This window comes from Necator americanus, chromosome IV (assembly GCF_031761385.1).
Source record: "Necator americanus strain Aroian chromosome IV, whole genome shotgun sequence".
Taxonomy (NCBI): domain Eukaryota; kingdom Metazoa; phylum Nematoda; class Chromadorea; order Rhabditida; family Ancylostomatidae; genus Necator; species Necator americanus.
This window is the reverse complement of record NC_087374.1, coordinates 9662961-9681510: the sequence shown is the minus strand read 5'-3', so window position 1 is coordinate 9681510 and position 18550 is coordinate 9662961. Positions and strand designations below refer to the sequence as shown.

At 39.8% G+C, this 18550-nt stretch overlaps 2 protein-coding genes across 5 annotated transcripts; one reads left to right on the top strand and one right to left on the bottom strand.

Moving 5' to 3' along the window:
• Position 1: 1 nt before the first annotated feature.
• On the bottom strand, positions 2–4971 carry RB195_000779 (uncharacterized protein; the record flags this gene model as incomplete). 2 transcript variants are annotated; one of them, XM_013441269.2, is made up of 12 exons in its annotated part: positions 2–160; positions 217–295; positions 353–456; positions 755–955; positions 1010–1168; positions 1242–1330; positions 1611–1716; positions 1989–2126; positions 2173–2331; positions 3316–3415; positions 3475–3618; positions 4790–4971. In XM_013441269.2, the coding sequence occupies 12 exons, from the start codon at positions 4969–4971 to the stop codon at positions 2–4; spliced, it is 1620 nt and encodes a 539-aa protein (XP_013296723.2). The 2 variants fall into 2 exon arrangements, with proteins under 2 accessions (XP_013296723.2, XP_064053171.1); XM_064197290.1 differs by lacking the exon at positions 2173–2331.
• Positions 4972–6488: 1517 nt separating this feature from the next.
• RB195_000778 (uncharacterized protein) lies at positions 6489–17920 on the top strand (the record flags this gene model as incomplete). Of its 3 annotated transcripts, XM_064197289.1 has the most annotated exons (26): positions 6516–6554; positions 7760–7829; positions 7921–8045; positions 8185–8269; positions 8338–8510; positions 8684–8815; positions 8878–8982; positions 9056–9165; positions 9304–9388; positions 12384–12494; positions 12559–12699; positions 12864–12920; positions 13510–13618; positions 13675–13780; positions 14812–14900; positions 14976–15029; positions 15742–15796; positions 15854–15925; positions 16089–16229; positions 16333–16427; positions 16740–16855; positions 16908–16979; positions 17053–17121; positions 17185–17265; positions 17373–17418; positions 17805–17920. In XM_064197289.1, the coding sequence occupies 26 exons, from the start codon at positions 6516–6518 to the stop codon at positions 17918–17920; spliced, it is 2454 nt and encodes an 817-aa protein (XP_064053168.1). The 3 variants fall into 3 exon arrangements, with proteins under 3 accessions (XP_064053170.1, XP_064053168.1, XP_064053169.1); XM_064197287.1 differs by lacking the exons at positions 6516–6554; positions 7760–7829; positions 7921–8045; ... (7 more) ...; positions 12559–12699; positions 12864–12920 and having other exon boundaries at positions 13513–13618; XM_064197288.1 differs by lacking the exons at positions 13510–13618; positions 13675–13780; positions 14812–14900; ... (9 more) ...; positions 17373–17418; positions 17805–17920 and having other exon boundaries at positions 6489–6554; positions 12864–12962.
• Between the last annotated feature and the right edge of the window lie 630 nt (positions 17921–18550).

Below are 18550 nucleotides of genomic sequence, written 5' to 3'. Positions count from 1 at the left end.
ACTAGTAAAATGGTAGAGGACTAGCATGGTATGCACGTTTACCACAAACTGTCAACGCATCAAGCAATCGGAAAAGGCCCGTATCGCGTGGTCGTTCCAATCCACGACGCATTCTTCGCCGCATCACTGCCACCATTTCATTGTTCGAAAGCTTTCCATCCTTAAAGCGGTATGTTCTTCGGAGTATTAAATGGGAAATTGTGTAATGTTATTCACCATGTTGTCGTCAAATAGGGTGATTACGACGTCTACCACGTGATCAGTGAGCTCTACGTGTGTCACTTTCCGAGCTACCCTAAAAATAATCGTTGCGCATGGTTCGAGCCATTCATTTTCTGAAAGTTTTTGTTACCTTTTTAGTAACTCTGCGTCTATAGCAAGACCTGCCATGCGATGGAAGTGTAATGCCATGTCGACATCTTCTATGTGGTAAAGAAATTGGAAGAACGCGCGTGTCTAAGAAAAGGTGCCTATTATTGATATGCCATAGCAAAAATTATCTTCAAAGAGCAGAATGTTCCCGACAGCTTCTTCATGTTCTCATATGCTAATTTCACATTCCTACTTTTGGGTCAAAAATGATTACTTTCACAAAAGAATATACGAAACTAACAGAACAACATTCCTCATAAAAGGCTTATTTGAAAGTTTACTTTGCATTGAAGATTTATTCTGATGTACGCATTATGACTTAATGGCTACATCATTTTCTCATAGTAACTTTTTTGAGTCTGAACTACATATATAAAATCACCTCTTCGAATGAAATTCCTGTGTGACTCTCTTTGAACTTTCTCTTTACACGTTTGAGCATCACTTTTTGTCTTTTATCAGCTATTTGCGCATGCATCAGTAGTAATTGTGCAAAGCTTTCCTCAGAAATGAGACCATCGACACCGTCTAACGCATCTCTTCTCTCAAATTCCATACGCAAAATGTCGTTGTATAGGCACTTCTAAATCGTGATGTTATATCTAACAGATTTACAGCATTACCGAGGGATTTATACCTGGAATTCGAGGAACTTGTCAGCTGATAGGGTCTTTGTACCGTCTCTACCAAAAAAGTAATGCTCAAGGGCAGAGTTTGATTCGACGCGGAATGATGAATTTGGTGTGATGTGATCGCGATGGCGTTGTCCTACGGTAGTTTGTGACATGATGAGGTGCTAAATATTCATCCTGGGCAGTGGGATTATTAAATGTGGCGTCAAACCTACTCTCGTTTCACAACAACCATACCTGGACCTTGTGAAACTCCTCCTTATCAAGGGCTCCATCTCCATTTATGTCGAAAATTTTAAAGGCAAGGGCGAAGTCGTTTGGCGAAGCTTAAAATTGGATACTTTCACATATTGAATAAATTACGAAAAACAAATCTCAGAACATTCGATTCCACGGCATTCCTTATCTGCAACAAGCACCAATTCATGTATGTTGGATTTTGACAGTCCCTACTAAGTCCTACATAAATAAATGAATAATCCTACATAAATAAATAAATATTTTCCTTTGCAGTTCCATTTAGGTGAAGAATAATAACCTAAAGTCGAAGGAGTACTGCAGAATCGAGAGTCCAATTCAATCGTTTTAAAGCAAATGACTGCTCACTTGACAACAGAGTCATCAGAAATAGGTAGTCACTGAAGCTGATCAGCCCATTTTCACCCAATTTGTAGAAAATGCTTTTTGTATCCGAAAATTTGTGCCTGTGTTTCTGAAAGAAGGTCATCTGCTCTTTTGTGTTGTGAACTGGTAACAGCTTACAAAGCGAGAGGAAAGAACTGTAAATGTTGCTTGATACTAAAATAAGCCAATGCTTGCATTCACCATCCCTTTGAACGATCTGATTTAAGAATCACGACTAGTGTGAAAAATCCAAACTTTTACTGCCTGTTTCTCGGTCGGTTCTAATTTTGCTATTAGTTTTTATTGTTTGATTGTAACAAAACTGATTGAGTGCGAGAAGAAAGCATAATCTCAACCCACATCTGGTTGATAGATTTTGTAGCTGTCCAAGCCATATTTCCTCGGCTGCATTACTCCAGGTGTGAATGATCTCAAAAAGTCTTCTGGCGTCATGAACACCTCAAATGTTCGCCCTGATTCGTCGTTTTTATCAATGACCTGAAAGTAATATTTTAACATGATATTCCAATTAGTTCAAAGAAACAGTGATAGATAACTTAAGTGTGGCGAAATATCTGAAAATCTTGTCTGGAGTGGAGTAGAGTCGAATGCGATCTTCGTACTCAATGATTCTTCGCTCGCGAAATCCTATTTTCTTTCGTTTTGGTTTTTCCACCTTTTTTGACTCTTCACTGTTCCTGCTCTAAACCGTTTTTTTCTTTTATTTTTTTTTGAAGATAAAGCTAGATAATAAGCCATGCATAGACATGTGTTATTTGCAGATTTGAAGGAGAAGCTATGAACAGTGAACAAAAAAGTTGCCCTGCAAAAAGTGGATGGATTTGATTTATGATCATAGTTATGATTATATGATCAAACTTCGCATAAGATTTGTAACGGACTCGCTGACAATCCTGTGGGAAATATCAGAACTACAGGCAGAGACCCATGCGTCATTGATGACCAAAGTAGGACACAGAAAAAAATAAAACCGAATTCTTGAGCGACTCAGAGTAGGATGTAAGAATTTTCATTTAATCACTTTTCAAAAGAAAGCAGTCGAGCCTGCCACGAAACTGATTTTTCTGACTGACTCATCAACTGATTTTTCGCTCTATGAGTTTTTCCTCGAAGCAAATACATTGTTTTAGATACTCAACTGCAAGCATCTCGTCGGAAGTTCATGCTTATCAAAATATTCCTTGGTTGTCTAGAAAAAATTACCAGTGGAACTGATTTGTTCTACTTTCTAAAAACTGTTCTTTTCAAACCAGTCATAACACATTATTTCTTTATCTATGTTACGCATGTTCCACGGCTTGCATACTCGGAGCAAAAAGGCATTAAGCTCGGCGGATTTTCGTAAGCGGCTGCACTCGAAACGGCGCGGTAAATGTAGTGGTTAGGATGTCGTTTTAACCTGACTATAGAGAGGATCACTTTTAACAAAAGACACTTTCAGTGTAGATAGAAGGGGCAGTAGTAGGAATTTTAGAAATAATAAATCCTTTGTTCTAGCAAACAAGCAACATAGAATTTGCAATTCCATGGATGAAACGTCGTTGGAAATGGTAACAACGCAGAAGGTAGAGACATAAATTTCAGTAGGAGAGATAGTAAACCGTCGATGAAATAAAGTACAACACGGATTCGAGAAAAATCAGAAGGGACGGCCATGTATATATACCAAGTCTCCTGAGTCATCGTTCTCATCAGATGTCTCACTATTGATCTGCGATGCTTCTGGTTTTATTCTAGTTCCGATTATTTTGATCTGCTTCATGACCCTAAACCAAAAACAGCATTCAACATCACGAATAAAGTAATCATTGGAAATCTTGCTCACCATTCAAAATCTAGCGATATTAGGATCAGTCCGCATGCTATGATCGCAAAATTTACGTTGAACAATTTACGAAGAGGTGGCCAAATATATGGACGATTATGATAAATTGTCGTAGAAAAATCTGAGTAGCCCGTGCCGCTTTTTCTGAAAAGTGTCGATGTAATGCATAAACACTTATCAATATCCACTTGTAGCATAAAGTATGTTGCAGGGGTAAACCAAAAAAATGTTTCCACTTTTTGAAATCTTGTGTTATAATGCTGGCACATATTATGATAATACTGTTCTCCACCGCCCTGCTTCGAGAGAAGCCGCGTACGCAATTGCACCGTGCTTCATTTCGTTTTGACCCTACTACATGTCCCAGGCCCTAAACAGCTTAGCCGTTCACTTCCAGTAATCCTGTTTGGAGAGTTTGATAAAGTTAAAGCTTTAGTGATTCCAGCTCTGTCTTTTTTCGTAGTTATGCAAAGGTGAACTTAAACGTCTGTGACGAGATAGACAGACAGAAGAGATAGACAATTGTTGACGATTTTGACGCGCCCTTTAGGAACGATCTTTGTGCTCCAAGAACGATTTTTTGAAAAAAGCAATTCGAATATACTTCGACTAGAACAGTGTCGAGCAACGACACTTTTTGACCGCTCGCAGACGGGCTGCGTACGGTTTGCTTGACAATTTGCCAAATTTTGCCTACTAACGTCATTTAAATCGATATCTGCCGCATTATTTGGATTGTTTTCATTATTTTTGTCTTTTCTTGCTTTTTGTGCCTTTTTTCGTATTTCTGTTATGTTTTCTGTATTTGCTTTTGTTATATAGATCTATATTGTATCTGTATTGTTCTTAAGTTATTATATTGTTTTTGTTCATTTATTTATTTTCATGTTAATGTTTTTTTTTAAAGGGGGAGAGACCAGGCGAAAAAAGAACATTAACATAGAAATAAACACAATTTCAAACCAAATTTCAAAAACAAAACATGCACAAAAACATTACAATAAGTTAAGGACAAGATACATACAATACAGATACAACATAGATCTCTATAACAAAAGCAAATACAGCAAACATAACAGAAATACGAAAAAAAGAAACGACGCCTTTATTTCCCGAAGCTCTAACTTACTTTTTTTCTCTTAGTAACTTTAGTTTACATGTAATAGATCCTCTAGGACTAATGCTTAGGTCTTAATACCCCGATTGATTTGATTACTTACTTCGAGAAATAAGGGCGCGCCACTGAGTGCCCCCCTCCAATGATAGCCAGCACATCAGCACAAGAAGCTAATCTAGATAGGACCGCGCATCGTACCTGTCTGTATAGTGGAAAGGGCTTCGTTTTGGTTTCCGAATGTTCCCAAACATCGTGTACGCAGCAATGGGATCGACATCGCCTTCGTGAGATTTACTATTGGCTACATTTCCAGCCTGAGAGTGAGGCAGAGAACTGTAGCGTAAGCGACTAACTGCTGATAGTCGTCTACATAGTAGCATCCCAAATTTGTCTCGAGGAGTAGTTCGAGTTCTCTGGAAAGTGCCTGTTGTCTGTACTTCAAATAGAATCGCAATCCATTAGAACTATAACTGTCATGGTACAGAACTACCAACAAGAACGCATTTAATTAACTAGTAGATAACGGCGCAGCCCGTGTAACAAAAGCACAGTTCATGATGAGTAACTAGGAAACAGAGAAAAACCGAGGAAACTGGAAAAAGCTGATGTTGACAAAAGAAAAATGAAAGGCGCCGTCCTGTCCAGTTGGTCGTGATTACATCTCGTACATCTGCTTCGACGTCACTTTGAGTTTTTAAAGTTTGCTTTAAAATTTCCTCCCTTATTTTTGTGATGAAACTCAGTGTATGTGTCTATATAGAGTATTTGCTGGATAAGTAGACAGAAGGGTGTCATAAGCTATCGTTTATTGAAGTTCCTTCTAGCTCCTCGCTAGAAGCTTTATTGATGGTGCTTGAGTGCTTCGACAGGGTATTTGAAGAGGCTGGTCTGCAATGTGACAACTATTTTTCAATGCCGTTATAAACCAGACGGTTTGTATTGAAAGTCCTGAAGTACCAAGAAATTGCTTGGTGGTCTAACTCGAGTGGTCTACATGTGCGTCAAATTTCTTCTCAAATAAAGAATCCTTTGTTGTTAAGAATATTTGTTAAGAAATTCAGGCTTGGGTTTTGCATTGTTTGGAACTATGCATGTATGTGCACAAATATTAAATCAAAGTAGAAGTAGAAAGATGTGGGGTTTTTCTTCTATTTGTTTTTTTCCTTCTCCTTATCCTTCTTCTTACCTTGAACTGCAATTCGATATTGGTATCTGGAGTGGTTCTGTGGTGATGAACTGAACTAGTACTCACATCGGATTGAACCTTCTCAGTTTTTACTTTTTTCCATTTTTGTAAAAATTTGTTGATGGATAAACTTATGGAAAAATTAGTAGTTACTTTGTTTTACACTGGAATCACCACTAACAGAAGATTCTGGCAATCGCACCAACTGATCTAATCTCAACCTTGTTTCTGTTTTACAAATGTGATATTACGATATTCAAAAATAGTTACTTATTCTTGTTCTACTTTTATATTCTTCCACCACTTCTAGCTCCACGTTGTTGTTAGTAGTAAAACCACAGCTTGTTTTGTTTTGCCACATGGCCAGCGCGATGGTCTTTAATGTTATGGGAAAGCGGAAGCATTGTTTTTGTTGACGTGTGAGCTCAAGCGATACTTGATCCCTGCTTTTCAACCGCCTCTCATGCTTCATCCTTCACCCTCTTTATAGTGTACACTGACGGCCTTGTTCCACGACCGGGAAACGTTCTTTCCCGTTCACACGTATTCATTTGAATTTGCTTTTGTGCATGAGTATTCATAGTCACAGCATTTTCGTAATCAGTAGCGGGCAATAATTAAAGATTGTCTACACAGGTCTTCGGGTCTTTGGCCCCCGGTTTCTTGGGAACATTGCTGTCGGGTTGACTTCTTCTGTTCTTATTCAACATAATGAACATCCTACGCTTGTTTCCAGCAATGCACGAGCTCTTCGCAAATCATTCGGAGAAAAACGAAGTAAGCGAATTTAAATATGGTTTAATAATTGCAAATGGAAGCTTTCGAAATACATTTTTGCGTTGACGAAGGTCTAAAGCGATATTTTCGCCGTAAACTAGTGGCACTATTCTATTTTTTAAATTTTTTTTTAGTTCTTTCCTCCTTATTTGATACGATCATTTATCTCTTTGATCAAGAATTTGCTCTCACTTCCTTCACGCACATCAAAATGGGACGTTTGTAGGTTTTTGAAAAGAGTAGCTGGTATTATAGATGTTGCTCTAATGGGAAGAGAAAGAACACTTCAAAGTTTTTTCCTCAAAGTAAACCTGCGTTGACAGGGGGAAGTAGGGTTGCCGTGGTTTTTGATTTGCCTTTTGGAATAAAGAGATCTAAAATATCCGTGTTTTCGACAGCATTTGTCAGAGCTAAAAATAGACTGAATACTCCAAGCGACCGCCTGAACTGCGGGGATGACAAAATCAATGACGAAAAACAAGAAAAAAGTCCCGGGAGCTTTTTGCGTACTATAGAGAGGGCTTGGTGCACACCTTCCTCGAGAGACGTGTTGCGTCGCTCGACAAAATACGTTTTACGCCGACTCTATGTGACAACTCATGAAGGTTGGGACCACTGCGTCGCAAAGAATTAATAGGAAAGTCAAGAAATTAATAGGATGGGTCAAAGTCACTGAAATTGATGCAATCAATAGACTTACGAAAATATTTTCTGCCCGAAGCAGAGTTCTGGTTCATCCGTTGGGATATAGATACAAGGTTGCTTTTATTATCAACCTTTTATTTCTTTTCTGAATCAGGTGTAGTGAGAGCCATCCATTCCTGACCTATAGCTTTGGCGCCATAAGATTACAATATCTCTTTCTTTAACATACTCAATTTTTCGCCCATAAATTCCTGCTTTCATGGTAATCGAAAATAAGTTTCTATCGGAATCCAAATCGGAAAAATGGCAGCTTTGGAGGGGAGTGATCATCATCGTGGCGATTTGCAATGAAAACACAATTTGTAATGAATAAGTCTTTGCCACAAGCAGAAAACAGCAGCAGAAAACTTTCATACGAAAGTTTTCTGGTGCTATTTTTGGCTTGTGGCAAAGACATTGTTTTATTCATTCATTTTACGCTCTTCTAATGTCTATACTTGTGTTCAATAAAGAGCCAATATAACGCGCTTTTTTTGTGATTTGCATTCGGTTTGTTATAGGAACCTGCTTCTACCGATGATGTAAATCTGTTCACCTTTAAAGAGTTGTCGCTTGGGCCAATTTCGAGGAGTAAGATGTTTGCTATGTCTTTTTTTGTCACTTCAAACAACAGTCCGTCATAACCCATTGGATACTTTGTTTTCTAAGTCCTAGTTTTTAGGTTCTCCAGGTAACATTCCTGCCCCTCGCAGTGGTCACAGAATCTTCACTGATGATGAATTCCTCTACGTAATTGGGGGATTCGATCGGACGCCGGAAGATCGGGAGGGCAAAATATATAGAGAGGTTAGCGGAAGTCATAATTACAACGCACTATAGTCGAACCAAAACGTCCTGAAGTTTGGGACCATTACGTAAGCGGCTTAGTGGAGCTAACTTTTGGGGTCGTGGTGGGACCATCACGAACTGACGATCTACTTCACAGGTTTGGCGGTACAATCTATTCACTCAAGAATGGACCCAAATGGATACTAAAGGAAATTTCCCTACTGCGCTCGCATCCTTTGCTTGTCAGTTTATTAGTTTATTTTGTTGTTTTGAAGGGAATCATTATTACTCCTGAATTTGATTGTTTTAGTGGCGCAAAATGCTCCATATTCTAACCAAGTGCTCCTTTTCGGAGGGACAGCTGTTCCCTTTGGCGCTACCACTTCGTCTCGTGTTCATCTGCTCTCATTTGATAGTGATTCCAATTCGCTTGTCTCGACAATTTTACCGGTGGAAGGAGAGAAACTTGCTACGTACGGACACGTGAGTTCAGGTTTCTCATTTGCAAATAGGGACCGTTACTCTTGGTGCTTGATTTTTCGAGGTATTTTTCTTTCCTCTATCCTCCTTTCTGAATTCTGCCTTGTTTGATGAGTTATACACCTGTTGTTCTCACTATGATCTCACATGTTTGTTTCTTCATTGACACTTTTCAGGCTATGGTACGAGGGCCTGATCCAAACACTTTTTACGTGGTTGGTGGTACAACAGGACATGTGTTTTTTCTTGATGTGGATAAACTAGCTTTTATCGATGGAAAATGGAGGTGGTCCAGTGAAGCGCAGACAGTAATAACGTTATAGATATATAAATAATATTAGTACGTATCTATATGCGATGATATATTAAGAGTCCCAACGAAGAGGGACGGTATCGTCTCGAAACTGTGCTACACGAGGATTTAATTTACTTCTTTGGTGGCGGACGTCCAGACTTTGTTACTGAGCTGCAGCATGTTAGAATTTTAGCTTTGTTAATTTTTTTTAAACCGAGCTTGTTAGTACTTCTGTTCGAGGATTCTGTTGTAGCTAACTGTGTTTAACACGAAGACAAAAACGTTCATGGAGATATCGACAATACCGGATGAGAATTGGATCCGTCCAGATGAAGAGGAAGATGGGTTTCCAAAAGGAAGGAGGTGAGTGGATATTTTTTGAGATAAGTAGAGTAAATGTGAGTCACACAATACGTAAACTAACGCAAATTTTTCTCACCTAATACAAAGGCTGATTCTCCTTATCTCTCCGATGAATTGAATTAACATTGATTTGAATAGGTGCCATTCCGTCACAAAATGGAAGAGGAAAGCGATTCTTGTAGGCGGATGTAGCGCTGATAAGGATGACGACGACGTAAGACACGTAAGTTTTTTTTTCTTAGCAAATAAGTTAGTAATTAAAACCGAAGCAACTTCCGTGCATATCTTTCTAATACGCGCTCTCATCTAGCGCATTCGGCTTTGCCTTGGGATGGTTTGTAACTTATGTTTCACCCTGTATTTTACATATAATCGAGTCAGAACGACATGAAGCAAGGTGCAATTGCGTAAGCAGTTGCGCTTAAAGCGGTGCGCTGGAGCGCAGCGGTTAGAATCGAGTGAGGACCACTGCTACCACCGTTCAGTGCTGCAGTTCGTGATGACCCCACATCGACTCCAACCGCTATTTCCAATGTCCCGCTTCCAGTGCAAACGCTTACACAACTGAACCGTGCTCCATGTCCTTTCGACTCTACTATACATCTTAATGTTTAAAGACTGCGATAGGTCAGTGACATTTGCTGAAAAAAAAAACAAAGTGAATCTTTTTGGGATCTCTCTGTACGCAATAGTTCTACATTTTGCACTTTCACGCTGTTTTACCTTCATTTCACTTGGAAACACCTTATCTTTGTTAGAATTTGTTGAATTTTTTTTTTGAATTTTTGAGTTTTTTTTTATTAGAATTTGATTCCCGTTCGAGGTCTCGAAGAGGCCCACATCTGCTTACATTTATCAAGGACTGGACGTGGTCTGACATGTTGAAGTTTCGTACTGCTTTCCGCGAATACAATAACATCGTCGGCGTACTAGAAATCAGTCAAGGGCACATTGACCGTGATAAGACGATGTCGGCAGGGCACTGATCTCTTCGCATGATGTCATCGATGGCGAAGTTGAACAGGAAAGGTCCTGCTAATTGCATTGGCTTCGAATACCGCTGCCAAGTTTCGATCACTCTCCTAACGACAAGTACGTGATCAATCGTGAATCGGTCAGTACGAAAGTCAGCTTACTCGTCGTGCGTTGTTTCTTAGCAATGGTTAATAGGTCGCTCAAGAATTATCCGCTTCAGAAGCTTGTACATAACACGCACCCAGGAGATTCCTTGATAGTTTCTAGGGTCCGTGATTCTAGGGATAATTTCTTGTGGAGGGGAATCATGATAGCGAGTCATGAGTCAGGTGTCCTTTCGTCTATTCATGATGAACGGATGATCTTTGTCCTCTCACGAATCCCAGAAACAAGGTGATGTCTAGGTATTTCTGCGCTAACCCGTCGTCTCCACCAGATTCTACATTTGTCATTTTTTGGACCCAGACCAGAACCTCTGACTTGCTCGGTGGTTCCTCGTTAACACTATATATCAGTCTATGAACGTGCTCGAGTTCAGGAGCTGACGGCGCTTGCCGCTTCATTAAGATCTTGAAGCGATCCCTCCAAACTGAAATGGTTGCTTCACCGACACCCTTTCCATTGGTAGTCTTGAAGACTGGAGAGCATCTTTACATTTTGCCGCTATACTGTTTTAGGAAAGCATAGGATCTCCGCAGGTTCTTGTCTTCTCACGCCTTTTCAAACATCTTCTCTCTTGAGGTCTGTTCGTATTCGCGGTCTTTTTGCAGCTGGCGTGTAGCAACTTCTTTCTCAGATGTTTTTTTTTTCCCTGATTGAAGTCGCTAGTGCTGCGGGCGGAACATACGGGATTGTATTTGGATCTTGTCTCCGCAGATGCAAACCCAAACTTCTTTCGCATCATTTGAACCGGAGGTGTTTCCCTTGCAGCGTCCTTGTGAAGGAATCTGCATCGAAAGCCTCTTCCTGGTCCGTGAATAGACACACTTTAGCGGAATTTCGCTCTCAATTTCTCTTCTTTTAAGCCTGCTATGCCGATTTTCGGTTGAAGAGGAATCGCTCGGTTTCTCTTGTGGAACAATATCTTTAAGCTGAGAATTGGGCGCTTCGAATGCGTCCGAAGCTGCTGGACTTTTGGATATCTGACTGAAGAATGTTTCTTGTGAGAACGTAGTCGAGATGAAGCTCGAGGATTCTTATCTTCCGCTTGCGCTGCTTTTCAGTCGTCAATAAGGATGAATCTTGCCACGTAAGCTGATGGCGTCTATGATTCCTCTTAAATGTGGAAGCGATGATGAGGCCCGTCTGTTCGCAGAAGTCGACCAGACGGTCACCGTTGTCCGACGTGCGCTCCGCTGGATAATACCATTTTCCTAGCACATCGAAATGTTGTTCAAGCCCCATCTTCGCATTTACGTCGATTCTGACTATAGGTGCAATAGGGAGGAGCCGGACCCTCTTCAAGTGAATGGGCCTAGCTGCTAGGGATGCAGCTCAACTGATTGTAGTCCCTTCACCAACCATACAAAGTGAAAGGGCTGGGAGCACCATCTCAGACCTTCGCATGTGTGATTACCTGTGTCTGTGTATTTTAGACATCAACGCATTGAGTTCATAGAAGGTGCATTTGTTGTTGTCCTCAGAGGTTTCCGTAGGAGCATAGACACTTACTATCCGGGATTTACGTAGAGCCAAATTCTTCCACCAAGTTGTCATAGTAGTTCCTCACAGCTATCGCACAGCTGCCTACGTTCCTTTCATAAGCATCACCGCAGTAGATAGTGTAGTCTCCGATACTGATGATGGGCCCATCTCTGATGCGTCTTTCCTGCAGCGTAGCAAGAGGCAAACAGGGATATCGTAAAATCCTGGATAGAGCGGTTTGTTGGAATTCACTCGAGAGTGTTCGGCAGTTCAGGGTGACGAAACGAATTGGTTTTTCCTAAAGATTCCGTGTCCCTTCAGGCAGTTAACGTTTCAGGGTATGGGTTCAGGCAATGTGCTGCACGCCAGCACCAAGGTAAGGGAATCTTTCGCTGTGTAAAAGTCCAGATTATATAACCCGTACGTTCCCAGTGCGTGCACTCGAACGCCTGATTGCGTTTAATTAATGAAGGCCCTCCACGAGCAGGTAGTAATCAGACTTGTATACGCGTTATCGTTAACACTACTCATTCAATAACTGTTATATAAAAACAGTTTAAGTAGTTAAGAGTAGAAGTAGCAATGCGTATTATTTTCAGGTCGACATGTTTGATGATGTGTGGTCGTTTGATTTGGATACACATCAGTGGAAGAGGTTACCTTTCGACTTGGCTGCACCTGTGTTTTTCCATGATGCAACCATCACTAGGGTTGGTTTTATCTCTCTATTAGCTCCCATTCGTTTTTTTTTTCCTGAACATTTTGCTATTTTAGGAAGGATGTCTCATTGTTTGGGGTGGAGTTCTAGATATCTATAGCTCTGTACGTACAAACACTGGCCAATATTGTTATCTCGCTCCTCCTTCTCTGAAAACGCTTGCTGCGTCGGCGCTCAGACCGTTTTTGAGCTACAAGGTATTCTGTTTTTGTAGACATGAGGAAAAAGATTGCCATTTTCTGGTCTCAGCTTTGGCAGATCTTTTCCTGTTTGTTTTTCTAAAATGATTTTGTGGTAGTGAGAACTTAAAATTGTTCTTGTGTTGTAAAGATCATAAAATCAACATGTTTTCTTTTTTAAGACAATCGAAGACTCGAATAATCTGCGCTTTTCACGTCTCATGGACGTAGTTCGTGAGGTATGTGCCGGCAAATGCACAGAGCCTACTTTCGATCAGTAGACTCTTCAAATGTGACTCGGTTCTGTGATTTTAGTCTGGTCAAAAGATTTTCATTTTCTGGTCTGCTATTGGCCTTCCGCTGTTTATTTTTTCAATTTTGCTTTGACTGGATAGGACAATTTCTTGTTAACACATAGTTACACAGAATCATAGGAATGTACATATATTATATTTTGTTCGCTCACTTGTGCAGGGTACTCGAGACCTACTCAGTAGCGCTTGGGAGGTAGATATGTGTATTTATTTATTAGGGTAAACGTGCACTGTTCTCGTTCGTAGATGCTCATTAGTTGTGTCAACCGTAGCGCAGAGATTTTTAAGTTCGTTTTTAAATGATTATTCTCACTCCTGCACGAAGTTGTAGTTGTTTTTAATGACATACTATTTCACTGCTAAACATACAGATCGGGTACATATGGAACAATATTGGTGAAATAAAGGCTTCATGAAAGAATTTGCGTATACGGTCTTTCGATGTTAAAACATATGAATACCTAAAAAGGGCACGAAATTATGAACGGTCGTTGTGTAATATATGGAGTTTTAGTTTATGGCGTTGTCCTTGCTTTCACAAAATAGGTGCAGTTTTGGAGGTTGCCATCTTTATTTTGCCAGCGTCGATGATCTTATAGCACATATAGAATTTGTACATATAAGTGAGTTGACGAGCATATATATTAAGAATGATTAGAGGGATTGGGACAATTTTCAGCACCACTAGAGGAGGAGTATCGACAGAAAGTAAGTCAAGCGCAGTACGGTTCTGAAGAGAATCGTGCGTCTGCTACTCCCAACATGCCTCTGAGTTGCGTTTACAGGTATGTGCAATAAATAACGAAATAAGTTAAAGCTACGTCTTATCAGAAGAATGTTGGCAACAACATCAACATGTTTTCTCCGTCAGGTTTATATTTATCCAAATACTCCTTTAAATATAAATTAATAATATATGCTCGGGCCAAAACGACATGAAGCACGGCGCAGTTGCGTAAGCGGTTACGCTCAAAGCGGCGCGCTGGAGATAGCTGTTGGAATCGAGGTGGGACCATCGCGAACTGCAGCAATGTACAGTGGTAGCAAGGGTCCTCACTCGATCCTTACCGCTACCTTCCACAATTCACAATGCTCCCACCACGATCCCAAACGCTAGCTTCACCGGCTGCTTCGAGCGCAACCGCTTATGCAACTGTACCGACGTTGAAGTCGTTTTCACCGGGCTATAACTTCGTGGTTGAGGATGGCGTTACTAAGAACAGCACATTTTTTATGTGATCAGTGACGAGAGCTGTGTTGCTGGCCCTAGATTCGCTGAAAAAAAAAAGACGAGATACTGTGGCATTCCGATTTACACGCTTAGTTCTTTGACAAAACCCAGCAGCTGGACTAGAGCTGAAAACATTCCAAAAATCCCAATTGTTCTTCATCACACGTGTTGGAGTCGTGTGCTGTTACAACCTCAAACGTTGATGTGATTTTACAAAGTTTTGTTGAGTTTTATGAAATAAGGATAGTACAAGTTGAATAGGGAAACAGACATTGACAATGGCACATAAACACAGGCAGACAGAAACAGCTCTTTGAAACCAGATGCATTTAATTCAGCATTTTGTACAGTGCCAACCTGAAGTACTTGTTGCCAGATGTATATTTCATGCTTTGGTGATGTTTGTGGCAGTTGTTTTTCCAAATTGAGTCACTTATCAAATATTTATACATTTCAAGCTGATCTTTTTCTTATTCCAAAAATCTTTAGATTAATGTCTTCCACTTTTTTCACAGTCTAAAATTGGGAAGGGACTTTAGGAACGAGAATAATTCCCTTTATTCGCAAGATGTGTGTTTCTTCTAGACTCTTTCGTTTACCACACAATCCTCAACCATGCGCGCCAGATGTTGTTCGCTTGAATTTTAACCACTATCGAAAGAGATCACACGAAGGTAGTCTGAATATTGATTCGATCTTTGAATGGTATTCTTCATCGTAATTTCCGCGTTCCTGCTCTGTATTTGCAGCAAGTGTTCCATCTAGTATTCCCAACGTCTCGTCGTCCTCGTCAATAAAAAAAGGTATTTCTTTTTCGCGGCTTGTCGTGGTGTTAACAGTTTTTACTGCTGGGTCTGCGATTGCTATCTTCAGTATTCCCTATCTTCTGTACAGTAATTCTGTCTTGTACTAAAATAAAGACGAAACACTTTACCTCTCATAATGACCCTTACGACAGCATTTTGCACAGTCTTCAAGTATAAATTGTAGAAAAGAGAAAACTGAAAGTGAAACATTCAACAGTTTTGTCATGATTTCGTCGATCGTCAAGATACCCTTTGTGTTCTCTCGATTGCCGCTGAAATCTTTGCGTAGCAGGTCTCCATCGTTTCTATAATACATTTGCTGCGCCAAAATTGTTCATTAATTTGTTAACTAACGTAATACTTTACTGGATAGAGCTGTTCTTGATCTCCTTGAGCGATTCTCGCCTTTCACAGTTCATTTTCCTTGGTCTATTTGTTGTTGTAATTCTGCGTTTCCATTGTGATTTTGTAAATAGCTACGATGGTCAATTTTTGGTTGGTTCTGACACATACTATTTATTGCCGCATATTTTATTTTATAATCCTAGTTAATGTTAGTTTAACGTAAAACTCCAAATTGTGAAGGTTGAGTATAAGACCATGAGACCAAAAGATTGAAGGAAATATAGACCAAATTTATTTCTTCGCCTCCATCTTTTTTGTATGTATATTTATTTTAATCTGACAGTTGCACACAGTCTATTTTCAGAAGATTCGTCCAGCAGTAATTCGAACGGAGAAGATCTAAGTGAATGTGGACCGAAGTGTGCTTTACCATCACTTATTTTCCTTTTTTATACTTATCGATTATTATTATTTAGTGAGTCGGAAGACCGCTTTCGCTGCACTGTAGCTGAATGTGGAAAACGGTTCAAATGCAATGCAGGGCTAAGGTAGATTATGAGCTCATCGATGCTAAAATTTGATCAATTCGTGTCTTAGTCTCAAAATTTCATCTTTATCGGGTGTGACGTGGATCTAATCATATACTACCACTTTCGTGTTCATGAATTTGTCCATTGCTACTTCACTTTTTTCGCAGACGACACCTTTTAGGTTACATTCTCGTACCACTCATGGTGTCGTTTTACAAGAAAACATACCTAATGCTCATTCTGTTCTTAATGGGTCTGGAAGCAGTTCATCCTCTCACAACGGCCATCCACCACCTACAGTCAGCCCTACAAAATACGCAGCGTTTGTCTTCTGCTACTCTTAGTCCGATCTTAGTTACTGGGACCTTATTCTGCTTCTTCAAGAAGAATACATTATTCTTCTTAGCAAATTGAAGCTATTTCAGTTCAAGACCATACAAATGTGGTCAGTGCTCTAAGCGTTACAAGACCACTGCCGGGTTATCAAACCATGTCGAACAATCCCATAAAAAGCAATCAGGTTTGTGATTAATTTTTGCACTTTTCTAGGCAGTTTAGCAAGCTATGTGAAGTATATTAGTGAGAGCTGTATGGGTTCTTCTCCATTATTCATTTAAAAAGCAAAATTTGCTGCTTCATTTGTGGTCACAAGGGTACGGTGAGTGATTCCAGGAGGTGCAACCATACAGTACTTGCTTCCTGTGTTAGTTTTCTTTTTGTTTCTTGAAGTGCCGGTGTACGTTCGATTTCAAAACGATCATCATACATTATTACTTTCCAAAATAAAATGAAATGAATAAATTGCAATAAATTTGTGCAAGCACGACAACAGGTGGCCGTGGCACGCCATCGTCTACTGACTCGGCTCCAGCTTCTCCGTCTCCTGCTGTGTTGGACCAATTAATTTCACAAGCGAGAGCCCATGGTCAAGCTACACAAGAGCAACAGGTCTAAAATGATGTCCTAGTTTGGTTATTAATAAGCATGTTTGGTAATTCAGCGTGCCATGACACGTCCTCTTCCTGTACAAGTTGCTAGCGCAACAAGCGCCAGTAGCCACCAATATGGACAAGTAAGTGCATAGGACAAAACAAATTTTTAACAGTCGCTGATTTTGCTCAAATCTATTCGTAAATTTTCTACAGATGCAACCTCAAGCTCCTCTTCCGGTGCGATCACTATCCAGCACTCATACGAGATATTCACAGAATCAGGTGAAGGCTCTATTTTTTGATCCATTTATTCTGGCGAAATCTCTTGGAAAATACTTTTTTTAGGGTACTGGACAACAAGGGGTATCTCAAGTTTTGCATCAATCTCATATTCCACAGAGAAGAGCCCAATTTGGAGCAATACAGGTAGTATGCTTCATGTGTTCTTCGATCTCTTCAGCCTGCAGACTCTATTATCTTGTTTAATTCACACGATTTTTTCATATTTATATCTCTATTCATATGTATTTTAGGCGCAGCTTGTTTCTTCCAGCAGCCCACAGCATGTTTTACAATCAGGTGGGTATTTTGCTACGAAAAAGGTGTGTTTCTATTGTTCCAGTTCCTGTTTTTAAACACTTTGCATGCTACCTCTCAACCATGTATGTGACTGTTACTGAGTTTTTTTTTCATTTTTTAAAAGGTTGTTTTATAAGCTTCATATTGTGAATGGTCACTTGTGTAGATACACCAATGTGAATATGTGAAGATAAGTACATGACTGTTTTTTTGTTCAAATAATTCCATCTTTGTTAGTGCCATGACTGATTTCTGGAGTTTTCTGCGTTGTACGTTGTCTTTGCATGTACTGATCATGCTCTACATACCAACCATATCTTGAATGCGATTATCTTCTTATTCTGCTCCTGATATTCGTGAATTTCACAACTCAGAACAAATTACAGGCGTTGATGGGACCCGAACGGTCAGCAGCGATAGCAACGAAGACAACTCTCGTCGGTTCCATACACCACATGTGGCGGAGAGTGGCCCTATCCTGCTCACACCTAAACAAAGCTGAATTGTATAATATAGCAGCTGAGATTGCTTCTACCTAATGAGCTGATTCTTCGCGAGCTTCTTTTAGTACGATTACTGACGTGTACATAATATTCGCTGTGTAGTGTTCAGAGCTTCATCCCTTGGATTCTTTGCTATACCTCGAGCAATTTTTCACTCATCCTTCTTCATCAACGTGGTCCTACTCGTCTTAGCAAGCGTGTTTGAAACTGATTTCGTATTGAAGAGTCTGCGTGCTGGCACAGGTTTTATCTCCATATCTCATATTTATTGACTTACTAACACTTATTGAACTATGAATTGTTGTTCATTTCCAGTTTTTTGATTGACCAAATACTGATGATTGCGATAACATTAATGATTAGAAAAATCCATTGAATGGCAGCTTTCCAGTTTGAACATCTTCGCATGATTTGTTTTGTCCTTTTCAAACTCGCGTAAAGAATCGCTCTCAGATCTTTTTGTTGTTGTGTGGTTTTTACCACAGCGAACTACTACTTTTTTATTGTACTTTTTCTATTTTCTACCTCTTCGTATTTCTTAGTTAGCACCTGCTGCTCTGTTACGTCTCTCAAAATATTTTGAAAATTTAATTTTTCTTCTAAATTTTTGACTAATTAATTTAGTTCTG